The sequence below is a fragment of the Pollicipes pollicipes genome, unplaced genomic scaffold (genome assembly GCF_011947565.3).
Source record: "Pollicipes pollicipes isolate AB1234 unplaced genomic scaffold, Ppol_2.1 Scaffold_4002;HRSCAF=4701_pilon_pilon_pilon, whole genome shotgun sequence".
Classification (NCBI taxonomy): domain Eukaryota; kingdom Metazoa; phylum Arthropoda; class Thecostraca; order Pollicipedomorpha; family Pollicipedidae; genus Pollicipes; species Pollicipes pollicipes.
In genome coordinates this window covers 26,987,075-26,999,741 of record NW_023596420.1, presented here as the reverse complement: position 1 = coordinate 26,999,741, position 12,667 = coordinate 26,987,075, and the positions used below count along the sequence as shown (strand labels likewise).

The window sequence follows — 12,667 nt, the reverse complement described above, 5'->3', positions numbered from 1 at the left end:
GAGGGCGGTGGTTGTGAGGCACATAGCAATGGTAATCTTTGGAGTGCAGTTTCAGTACATCTAGTGCTTCCGAAGTGACAAATGATTAGCTGTGTCCGAGCGCTTCTTTAGCGTCGAGCGCGGCGGATCGTTCCAAAATGGCCTACTTCTTGGATCCTATATTACCGCCTCGGTTCTTGAATTCCCTCAAAATCACACATTTCTGTCATAATTACCCATCTCTTAAAATATGCTTTGACCTTACGACTCCATCCATCAAACGTGTCGTAATGCATGCAATCACTCATGTGCTTTACTGCGTGTGCGGCCGTCATGACGTAAACGGCGTACTCTCAGTGACGTCATATATGGATATTCGCCGTGAGTGCGCTTTCAGCACGGTACCACCTGGCATTGGCATTGCCAAAGTCAATTTTTGTGACTGCGTTGACGGCATTGGCACATTGGCGTGCATCGCCAGTGCAGTGCATTGTATGTAATGTGTGGGGGGTATGACGATAGATGTATTATTGGAGAACCGTGACATCGGAATTTTGGGGATTCGGATGTGTGGAATGAAGGGAAAAATAGCGTGAAGATTATGTGGCACGCCTTAAGCTACTGTGGATTGATTAGATTATCCCATCTTGTCGGCTCAATGAGATTGAGGAAAAGGGTTTGGCATGGATGGCACTTGGTCGTATTCGACTAAGCGCACAATGTGCCTACCTGTCGTAGGCTAGATGTTGAATGGCTCAAGCAGGCCATGCTGCCCACTCTGCAAAAAAGTGCTATTGCAGAGTTAACTGAAAATCCAAAATTTTTCAATTCTTACATATGTTTAGGACAAGATGATAAGCTGGGAGCATACATTGTGTATATTACATACTTAACAGTGTGTCTGCATACTGCTTGCATTTAAGTAACAAAAATTCACAGCAGGTGCTGCTTTAGCAGCAGATTGCAGACCATGATCTGCTGCAAGTGGTCAGGTGGCATATAGCCAGAGATTGTGATGCTTGTATGATGTAGCCATTTTATAGTTTAATATGTCACTAGTATTATCATGTGATGCAAGCACTTAAAAGTGATACAATGACATATACTCAGAGATTGTCATGTTTGTTTGGGGCAGCCATGTTATAGCATCATATAACATCACCAATATTATCATGTGTTGCAACCACTGTAAGGTAGTAAGGTGGCGTGTAGTCAGAGATCGTCTTGTTTGTATAGTGCAGCCATGTCATAGTGTCATATGACATCATTAATGCTTTCTTCTGTCCTGCCATACTCAAAGGCATTGGCAAAGTTCACTGCTAGGCTAGATTTAAATCATATGGATGTTGGCTTGAAGTACATGGAGCAAGCAAAGATTTTATTGGGTAGCCAGGACAGACCATTCAAGGATTATAAATGTGAAGCTTTTGCCACACAAAAGTTCTTCTGTGACCCAAATTTTTATGATTGGATGACATGAGCAGGAGTCATACAATTGGCATTTCTTGGAATAGGCATATATCTGGAGCATTCAATCAAAAGTTTAAGACCAAAACTAGGGAATGTTTCTGTGAAGTTCAAGTTGAACTTCTGAAGCATAGAGCACCAGTACCTGGTTATTAGAGTTTTTATAATAGAAAATTATTGTGTATTTTCAATTTATTATGTATCTCATGTTTTGCACATTTTGAATTGATGTTTTCATTGTACTATGTGTTGTCTAGCCATGTAGACCTGTTTGACTGTTATGAAATTATTGCCTGTGATGTTCTTTTGAAGGCTCTACCATGGATTACCTGGGTGCAGAAATAAGCAAGAAGATCAAGAGTGCTATCAGAGCAAAACTGGTAGAGCTTGGTGTCTATGTTGGTGAGTGCACAACAGAACTTGACCTCCTCAGTTTGCACAATTTAGAAATGTGCTGCTTAGCTGCTGTCATCATCCACATGTTAGAAATGGTTTTCCCTGACATTTTAAAGCCCATGTCTTACACAATAGAGGTCTAGCTGAGCATATTGCTTAAACACACCATTGGTGACCCCATCCACCAAACCATAGACCAGTGTATTTGCTCTAACCTCCATCACATGTCCTCTATCTCCTTTGCATCCAGAGTGATGTGTTGGATTGCCCATGGATGTTTATGCAATTGACCCTCCTGCAGCAACATGGCCTCATCCATGCTTTGCAGTGTGTACCCTGGTGTCAGCTTTGAGTACAAACCACCCATGGTGCTTGCACTGATAATGGTGGTTGCTCTGATCATATTTGTATTGTGATGGGGACAAGACTCAACTCAACACAACATTTGGTAACTGAAGCCAAAATTTTATGCATATTTTGAAGCTGCATTCATATTCTGTTGCAACTCTCAATAAACTGTATGCTATGAAAACCTTGAATGCCCATTTTAATCATGCAAGTGAGAGATGACTGCAGGCTAGACAGTTGGCAATATGCCTCATAAGCATCACAGCTTATTGCATGGAGGTTCATAGAAACATTTTCTGTGTTGTTTTGATGACATGGTTCAGTGTCAATGCTGTGAACTGGGGTCCAAACCCCAGGTTGTACTATGTGGAGGGTTGAAAGACTATGGTGAGACTGTTTCCACTCATCCACCTGGGGTGTTTTTATATGGCTGCAAGAATCCAAGCATGATAACAGTTACATGAGCACAGCTTTTTTTATTCCCCTCAGATGATGAGTTACCAGACTACATCATGGTACTTGTTGCCAACAAGAAGACTAAGAAGCAGATGGAAAGCGATCTGTCCCTTTTCCTCAGCGACCATACAGTGGCTTTTGTTGAATGGCTGCAACAAGTGCTGGACAAATTGCAGACTATCACCCTGCAGGCTAAAGGTACCCAGCAGTGATCTTGCCCTCAGAAACAGATACTCTGTGGAAAGGTTGTTATTCTTGTGTTGTGTTGTATAAAATGGGTATTGAATGACATTGACACATAAAGTAGTGCTTCAACCATGTTTCAGTGTTTGATAGAAGAATGCCAATTTGATTGCTCCTGGATTCTCTCTCCCCCCCCCCCCCCCCAATCTCAGTACCACTTATCACTTTTCCAGACAAAGGTGAATCAGATGAAAAGGGCAGCAAGGGAAGTGCTAGCAAAGAAAAAGAAAAGAAACGGAAATCCTCGGAAGTGGGATCAGAAGTGGCTAAGAAAGGGAAGGTGGATGATTCCAAAGAGAAGGAACGCAAGCGGCCAGTAGGCGAGTCACACAAACCCAAGAAAGAGAAGGACAGAGCCTCGAAAAGACCAGACTCTGAGGTACCGAAAAGGGAGGAGAAGGCGAAGGCGGCGCCGCGGTCGGGGTCGGAAGCACACCGCTCTCGGGAGTCGTCTGGCGGCGCGGAAGGTCGCCCGGCGCGGCGCCGCTCGCCAGATGGCCGCCGCCACCCGCGCGTGTCTGCCCCGGCCGGCCGGCGGGCCGCGAACGCCCCCGTCCCCGCCCCACCGGACGAAGACGACGATCAGGACGTGCTCAACCTGAGCGCTGAGGAAGGTGAGGGCGCCAGTCCATGTGGTACTCATAGGAAGGTGAGGGTGCCAGTTCATGTGGCGTTCTGAGGAAGATGAGAACGCCACTTTATGTGGCGTGTTGATGAGTACTCCACTGGATGTGGTGTGTTGTTAGGGTGCCTGCCCACAAGGTGTGCGAAGAAGGTGAAGCATTCACGTGGCTGCGTGGAATAAGCGTCGATAATGTGGAACTAGAGGTCAAGATGTTCATTGATGAAATGTACCCCGATTATTGTGGTACGCCCGAGTTTGTCCCATGTTCTTATCTGTTCATGTCGTCTGTTCATCTCATCTGTTCAGCTTAGAGACCTAGTTTATGTCGGTGACTCCATTCACGGATCTGTTTGAACTCAGCACGTTGTAAGTACCTCCCTGTGGCTCTCCAGAAGTGGCTTGATGCGTGCTGCGAGCTACCCTCACACTCGGCGCCCGCGGCCGACTCTCCCCCGCGTGGCCGCGACGCCGACGGGCCCCCGAAGACCGCGCGCAGGAGTGGCTGCGCGTTTCTGACACGGCCTGTGCCGCCGCAGACGAGCTGGTGAAGGAGGCGCCGGCGCCCCGCCGGTCTGCCGCTGTGGCGCCCACCCCGCAGCCGTCGGCCGCCGCCGGACCCGGAGCAGCCGCCGGCGGCGCGGCCCGCCAGCCGGCCGCGGCGACCGCTGGAGCCGCCGCCACCGCCGGAGCCGCCGCCGGCGGACGAGTGCTCAACTTGCGGGAGGAGGCGGGCCTGTTCAGTCGGCGCGTGGTGACTGACGAGGCGCCGGCGACTGGGCAGCGCTCCCGATCCCGCTCGCCGGTCCGCCGACGGGAGGTCAAGGTCACAGCCGGCGCCGACGTAAGTTGGCCGCTGCTTGTGGATATCACCTGGCTGTGTGCGTGCACGTGCTTGCGTGCGTATCTGTGTGCGTGAAATTACCTAGAGAAAAGGGAATTCCATTGAGACGCCGTTTCCTGCGGGTTTTGAAAGGTTTAGTCGTAAAGACCACACCGAGATGGAAATAGATGCTCGGATAAGCTAACGTCGGCTACATAAACACCACTATTTTGCTACATCTGCTTATACAAATTTCCCATTTGGTTTATTCCCGCTTTTTTGCACCAAATTTACTGGTACCTGATGTTGGAATCCTCATGTTTGCTTGCATTTCGATACACCTTTAGTTGAGTGCTACGGTGAGGCAGAATCATCTGATTGCCCCAAGACATCTTTCACGCTATGGTGATGTCACTGCTTCATGTGAGGGATGGTAGGGGTTGCATCAATTTCTACTCTGAGCTTCTTCATATCATGACCACTGAGGATAGGAAAAGGACTTATCAGACAACGATGGTCGCCAGCTATATGTGTAGCAGTACAGTTGATGTGGGTGCTTCGCCGAATGGCTGCTGAATGAATCCCCTTCAAATGATACAGCCTGCCAAATATGGGGCTAAATTGTTCCCAATGCTTTGGAAGTTGTAATGTTTTTTACCTGGAGCAGGTTGCATCACAAGCAAGTTGAATCCGTCACGATATGTAACAGAATAGTGTTTTTCTGGTACGTCGCGATTCGTCGCAGTTGTAATCTAGCAAAAGGCTGCCGTTGCAATTGGTCAGTTTTTAACCACTGTCACTAATTCCGGATCTCAGGGAGAAATTACAGATATACAAAGGATGTGAATTTGGGTAGGGTGGCAACAAGCAATTCCTATCATGCCATTCAATCAATGACAGTCAGTCACTGAGATCATTTTCGGTACATCAGTATTGATCACTAATGCAACATGCATATCACTGATGCGCCATGCACCATACACAGCTGATGCAACATGCGCTGCCCGACTGAACTACTTCCAGGTTGTAATATTTTTAAACAGCTTGCACCTGGGAGAGCACAAAGAAGGGTCTCTATTGACTGGAACGAACAGCCCGCAATTAAGGCTCTCGCGGTCGAGGGCTTGGACAGATGTTTGTAACGCCCACAATAGAGGAGAGCAGGCTGTTTGAGGTACCTTCATGAACACCAATTTGAGCTCTAGATCAAAAACCGTGCTTCGGGTAGGCAAAGCACTGACTGGATCACGGCTCCGCCCCATTGTCAGCAGATGCCAAGACCCTTCTCCCTGTCCGTTCTCAGGCATCTTGTTCCCAGGGCGGTCAGTCCCCTCACCACATCGGTCAGGAATATACCTAAGTGTTGCCGTATGGCTGCGACACTTGCTTGCGGAACATATCTCACGATCCACGTGCAGAGCGGTCGTGGTGCGGCCGTGTTCGGACAGGAGGTATCAGACCTGATGTTTGCGCGCTGCCAGAGCGGTCGTGGTGCGGCCGTGTCCGGACAGGAGGTATCAGATCTGATGTTTGCGCGCTGCCGGTAGACAGACGTGCGGTTGACTGGGCCTCGAGTCGGGGATGAGGGCACCACCCTCGCGGCCAGTCCCCGCTCACCCCCGGCCGGGCAGGGTTGGGCGCCTGAGGCGTGGGGCCGGTGGCCGCCACTCGTACCTCACGCAGCCGCTCCCAGTTTGGGGAGGTGAACGGTGTGTGCGCCCCCTGACGACGGGCACGCCGCGCGGCAGGCGACTTGGGTGGCGCGGCGCGGACCCCAGTCGACGGTGGGCGCCGTGGTGTCGCGCGAAGAGGCCGAGGCCGAGTACGACCCGCTCAACCCCGCCGTGGGCGCTGTGGCCAGCACAGTGCGCGTGACGGAGCGGCCGCGCCGGCCGGCCAGCCAGCAGCCGCGGCCCACTCTCTTGCTCAAGGCCATGCGCGACGCCCAGCAATCCACCGTCGCCTCCGTCCGACCGTTCCTGGTGCGCGCGCAGAACCAGCCGACCGCGGGCAAGCATAAGGTCAGTCGGCGGCGGCCGGACTGCGCACCCTGTCTGGAACGTGTACTGGGTGTCATGGCGGCTTGTCTCATCCAAGTGCAAAGCCAATGACACGTTGGAGGACGCAAGTTGCTAAAGTATTTTTACTGTGGTGTCTTCGACGTCTGATTGCGTACAACACACTTCATGTGTATGGTTATTATGACTGAGTGGTACTGCGACCCGCCAGGTCAAGCAGGATGTGACCTGTGGTGACCGCCGACATGCGTTCTGTCCTGCGTGACGAGCTGGCCGTGTGACGTTTTGAGGCCGGGCCTCCAGCGTGCCGGCCGGTGGGGCCGTGTGTGCCGCCCCTGGGCGGAAGCTGTCTCATGCGTCAGACCGCTGCGTGTCAGCCGCCCGTCTGTGTCCGGCAGAGGGAGCTGTTCACGGCGTCGCTGTCGGGCCGGCAGCGTGCCGTGCCGTCGGCGCCGGCGCCGGCGCCGCCACGGGCCGTACAGACGCGCCGCCAGCGCAGCGGCTCGCCCGGCCAGATAGCCATCACAGTGCGGAACGCGTCGGCCGCCGGCTCGCCGGCCGGCCGCCGACGCCGGCCGAGCAGCCCGCCGCCGCGCGCCGACCCGTGTCCCGGTGAGAGCCCCCGCCCGCAGCCGGGCCGTCTGCCGCTCTCATTGGCCGTCTTCCTACCTCATCCGGACAAACCCAGTGGTATGGTGCCATCTCGCTGCCCTTATGCGGCCAAAATATTGGACATTCTTCGTTTACGTGGTGCCAGTATGTTCTGGGTAGTCCATGTTGACATTGTAACAGCAGGATGGGAAGCATGTTGGCGTAAATCGTCGCTTATTACCCTCTAAGCAATATCATGGCATGCCGGATGTCCTGGGCGTGCCTTTAGCGTACGCCCGCCGGTCTCCTACGTGGTCAAGCTGCCCACGTAGGAGACCGGGGGTACGGGGTTCAATTTACTGCGGTGTTCGCCCTTTCCGCCAGGGTGAGGGGCAGGTGACGCCATGTAGCATCAGTAGCTTAGTGCATCGCAAAGCCATAATCACCAACGACTGTTGATAGGCTCCAATGCTGCAAAGTTTATCCAGCGGGGTGTACAGTATGTCAACATATATTCGTGCCGCCACGCCTCCGGCTCCGCGGCGGCCTCTGCACGCGCGTGCCGGCAACTGCTAATCTGTTGCCCTTTGACCCCGAATCGTGGCATCTGACCTACCGGTCCATTTTCCAAGCCCGAGGTGGCTGCGTACTGAGTTGATCGCCGTCTGGCCCAGTGATTGGCAGATATTGGGCGATGGCAGTAAACTCCGGATCGTGGTGTGATAGAATGAACAATTGTCGACATCCCTACCACTCAAATAGTAAAAGGTTGTGGCACTGATTGGCTCGCAAGCTTACATTTGACTCTTACTCTAATACTCTACGTCCTCATTGCTGGTCTACTTGCACATGGATTAAAGGACATTATCAGCTGCAGTGATGAATTACCGAATCACGACTAAACGGTCGCGGTGTAGTTAGGACGAAGGATTTCCTGGATCACACGACAGCATCCATTTACATCCACACCAATGCAACGTCTGTTCAGCTCTTTTCGCCTCACGCTGTTCCACTCTTCCATCAACAACCATCACTTACTGACCGCCTAAACGTGTATACCTTTTTCACCTGCCTGACACGAGGGGGACACCGTGCGAGGTCAGCTGCCGAAGACATCGACACTCGCTCTCCTCCCAGTCAGCACGTCATACCAAACTTCCGAAACGGCGACGCGCCCTTCAGCCACCTGGAGTCGCACCTGTCGTCCCGCTATCCGACATTATTCAGATGTGTTGATATTCTATGTTTTGTGTGTTTTCAGTTCACTTTAATTCTACCTTAGTAAAATGCACCCAAGTGGTCGGACGTACAATGCCGCCGGGAACCGCAGGGGATTTCAGAATAAAAGTGGATGTGCTTTTTATAGTTTTGGTCCGTACCTTTGCATTGGATAGATTTCCGCAATAGGCGTTCACGCTAAGCAGCGCTTATGTGAACCCCGACTCCACCATCCGATCGTGTAGTTCCAGGCCAACGGCAGAGTTTTGTGGCGAAGGTTCAACGTTCTGCAATGCTTATCAGCCTGTCTGCTAGTCGTAGGTCATACCAGCCAGGGGCAAATAGCCAGCGCAGAGCGATCCATCCCCCCTCACCGCCGCACACAGGCTGGGAGGCAGGCGCGCTCCCCAGTTTCAGATCCCCTCCCCGCCGCACACAGGCTGGGAGACAGGCGGACTCCCCAGTTCTAGGATATGTCTGAGAGGAATGGCCAACAGTCAGCAAGTTGTAAAGTTTTATCAGACGGCTCAGATACTACAGCATGAAAGCCTGTAGGGTTTTCAGCTCCCGGCCCATTGAGTTGAATGTTTTTGTTTTTTTTCAACCCGTGCTAAACGCTCCAGAGGTGTCATGATGGCGGGATGTGCCGAACGTCTGGAGGAGTAAAGAAGCGATGTACCAAACACGGTTTCCCTGCACACATGTGTTTGCCCTGCTGTTCAATGTCCCCGGTTTGGGAACACCAGCCAACACATGCCGCGTGTGGTGCCGCTAACTACTGACGACCGGCGCGTGCGTACGTCTGACGGCAGTGTGTACCCGTCAGAGCGCGCCGAGCCGAAGCCGAGGGAGGCGGCGGCGCGCGCTCGCTCCGTGGAGCCATCCTCTGACGAGGAGGACACGGTGCACGTGACGATCGGCGAGGTGAAGGCGCGGCCGCAGCGCACAGGTGGGCCCCGGACCGTGCCCGGCCGTCGCCCCGGGCCCCGCGGCGGGCGACCGGTACAGCTCTCGTGACTGGCGACGTGTGGTGGGGCCTGATGGACGGCTAGAAACCGTCGGGGTCGTGGATATGTCGGGTTCTGCTAGTTTGAGGAGTGCACAGTGCGAAGTTCAGTTTTGCTTTACTTTTGTGTCTTGCCTGAAAATATCAGGTGTTTAATTGTCACATGCCACGGTTGCGTGCAGCCAAAAAGCGTGTTTGATGCCACTGACCTGCGGTGAACTGAACGGCGTGTTCCATCCGGGCAGAGAGTGTGGTGGAGCCGGCCGAGTACAAGCCAACTGCGATCCCGACGGTGGACGACATCTCAGCCATCGTGCACGCAGTGGCGGACCGGATCAAAAACCCGCCGCCAACGTATGCACTGACATTGCTGAATTCCACGTGTCAGGGATGGTGACCATGTTAACATTTGTTCACGAACAAATCACTTGCGGGGTGCTCCAAAGGGAATGCTTTTTTGTTTCTGTTTCTGTGAATGAAATGGCTGTCTGACGAAACCAGAGGCTCCCTGAGGCTTGGACCCGTGCTTTGGAGCCTGTGTGTACATGTGTGTGTGTGTTTGGGGGGGGGGGGAGGCGGGGGTGTTCAGTCTGGATGGGCCGGTGGATGGTATATGTGCGCTGGATATTACGTCCCGGCCCGATATTACGCGCCTCCAGTCCGGCATTCGTGGTCACCTGTGTGTGTGTTTGGGTGGAGGAGGGAGGAGGGGGTTTAGTCGTGATGGTCCGGCGGTATACATGTCCTGGATGCTGCCTCCCGGTCCGGCGTTGTATGCGCCTGACGCCCCCCCCCCCCCTCTCCGGCAGCGTGCGCGCCTCCAGTCCGACGTTCGTGGTCACTATGACCGGTCTGGGCGCGTCCCGGTTCGCCCGCTCGCTGAGCGTCGACGAGGCGACCGACGGCGTCGCACAGGACGAGCTGGTCGAGGAGGAGGAGGAAGAGGAAGAGCTGGAGGAGGCCGACCTCCGGCAGCAGCTGTTGGAGGACCGCGCCCGCAAGTCGGCGCACCCGGGTGAGCTCTGGCCCACACCTGGACACCATGCGTTATCACCTGGGGACCGTCTGTTACGCTGCAGGCAAACCGTCTGTGACGCTGAAGACGAACCATCTATGACGCTGCAGGCAAACCGCCTGTTATGCTGAAGACGAACCGTCTATGACACTGTAGACAAACCGTCTGTGACGCTGGAGACGAACGTCTGTGATGCGGTAGACAAACGGTTTTTTACGCTGGAAATAAACCGTCTGTGACGCTGCAGACAAACGGTTTGTTACGCTGGAGACGAAACGTCTGTTACGCTGCAGACAAACGGCTTGTTACGCTGGGGATAAACCGTTTGCTTCACCGGGGACAAGCCCTTCTAGTGACGTCACCAAAACCGAGACATGTCAAGGCTCTGGGAGGGTGTGCAGATTCGGCGGGTAGCATGTTCAAATGATTGTTGTACAAGTGTGCAACTCAGCTGAACAACTGCTGTTGTACCGGCACGTGACGGGAGACGAACCGAATCCCACAGTGATTGCGCCGCCGCCGGAGCCAGAGCCGGAGCCGGAGCCGGAGCCGCCGCCCGCCCAGAAGCCACCCGCTCGCTGCCGGTTTTGGCCCTCCTGCAGACTCGGCGCGGAGTGCCTGTACCATCACCCCAGCGTACCCTGCAAGTGAGTGTGCCATTACCAGCACCGCAGTCCAGCATACTACCGGCTTGAAAGTCGACTGCTGCTACCCAGGCAACTGGTGGTATGCCAGCGTAAATGGATATGCCCAACATGATACGAATTATTAAACGTATCACAGTGCCCAACGCATGCTAGGGTCCTGTTTGCCGATAGCTTCCGGTCCATCAGCTCTGGCACCCCATCTTGGCTTGTATCGTAATTAAGTCAACGTTTTGTGGGTGTTGACGTGAGTTCCATCATGGCTGCCAAGTCGCCATTTCCTTCGCCGCGCCGGCGCCGAGTCGATCGTTGTGGCCTCTGTTAGCCCTGCGCTCTGTCGCGCGGCTGACGCTGGGCCATGCCCGCAGGACGTTCCCGGCCTGCAAGTTTGGTGACACCTGTCTCTACATCCACCCGCGCTGCAAGTTTGACGGCAGCTGCTGGCGGGCCGACTGCCGGTATTCGCACAGCGGCGCGCGGCCGTCCGTGGCGCCGGCCAGCGCGATCGGTGAGCCCCGCGGAGCCGCCTGCGGTGCAGCGGCGCGGCTGTCAGCTGCGGCTGCAGCCACAGGTCCACAGCATACCTACCACCATCATACACACACAGCTCCGCAGAGCCACCTGAGGTGCGGCGGCGCGGCTGTCAGCTGCGGCTGCAGCTACAGATCCACAACATACCTACCACCATCATACACACACAGCTCCGCAGAGCCGCCTGCAGTGCAGCGGCGCGGCTGCCAGCTGCGGCTGCAGCTGCAGCCGCAGGTCCGCGACATACCTGACGGCATCACGCATACACAGCCCCCGCCGCCAGCTGCAGGTCCGCGGCATACCTGCCACCATCGCACACGTCACGTAAGCTATGAAAAGGCTGCCTGACGGTGTGAGCGCAGGACTTGGTTACAATACTGGTCGGCAGTGTTCACAAGTACCACTAACCCTCCGTGGATGAGGACTGAGTTTGTGGCTTGTGGCGGCTGTTCGGGCCTGATGGTGGTCATGCCTGACGCGGTGGATGTTTTGCAGCGAGTGGGGTCGGCGCCCGGCCCCCGCCTCACACGGCTGCTGTCTCGATGGTAGCGGAGTGCAAGTTCTTTCCTAACTGCACCAACCCCAGCTGCCCCTTCATTCATCCCAAGGTGAGACAGAAGTGTCGCCAGTGCAGCGTTCAAGTGAGACTGTAATCGGCTCCCGCTCAAGCTTAGGTTGTGGGATCATTCTGCTATATACGATTGCTGTTCTAGATAACGGATACCCACATGTCGTCAGTGACATTTCTTTGCATTCAAACCTTTCATAGGCAAGCTGTCATGACTGCTTCCTGGAAACAGCTTTTCCAATGATCTGGATGTGTGAATCGCCACTCGACCCTCTTTCAGATGTGCCGGTACGCGGACGCCTGCACCAACCCGTCGTGCCTGTTCAGCCACCCGACGCCACCGCAGCCGGCCGGCCGGCCGCAGTTTAAGTGGGTGGCGCCGGGAACGATCTGAGCGGGCGCGCGGCGTCTCACGCGCCGCAGCGGCGCGCCGGGAGTGCCGGCCCGCCGGCCCCTGACCGTGGCGCAACACTCAGGACACCGGGCGCCGGCCGGGCGCGGCCCGCGGCCCGCTCCCCGCTCCCGTGCCCGCCTGCGGTCGCGAGCGCGTGCAAGCGTCCGCCGCCGCGTGAACTGTGCGCTGTGGCGGCCTGCTGCGCCGGGCGCCGGTGACACGTGCGTGATCGAAGCTTGGACGGGTGAAGCTCTGACCATCCGCCACGTGTGACGAGGTTCTCAGCTCGGCGTGCGCGAGAGTCCGGGTTGACGGCTGGCGGGCTTAAACTGTGTACTGCTCCGTATG

The 12,667-nt window shown here is 54.9% G+C and overlaps 1 protein-coding gene across 1 annotated transcript; it reads left to right on the top strand.

The window, feature by feature from the left end:
- Positions 1-416: 416 nt before the first annotated feature.
- On the top strand, positions 417-12,319 carry LOC119094303 (zinc finger CCCH domain-containing protein 14). The gene is made up of 15 exons (XM_037217377.1): positions 417-471; positions 1,759-1,848; positions 2,680-2,844; positions 3,063-3,503; positions 4,051-4,067; positions 6,113-6,355; positions 6,751-6,773; positions 6,936-6,964; positions 8,988-9,110; positions 9,413-9,521; positions 9,977-10,182; positions 10,688-10,829; positions 11,195-11,334; positions 11,853-11,965; positions 12,206-12,319. Exons 2-15 carry the CDS (start codon positions 1,767-1,769, stop codon positions 12,317-12,319), a joined length of 1,947 nt encoding a protein of 648 aa, XP_037073272.1. The 5' UTR covers positions 417-471; positions 1,759-1,766.
- The last annotated feature ends 348 nt before the right edge of the window (positions 12,320-12,667 follow it).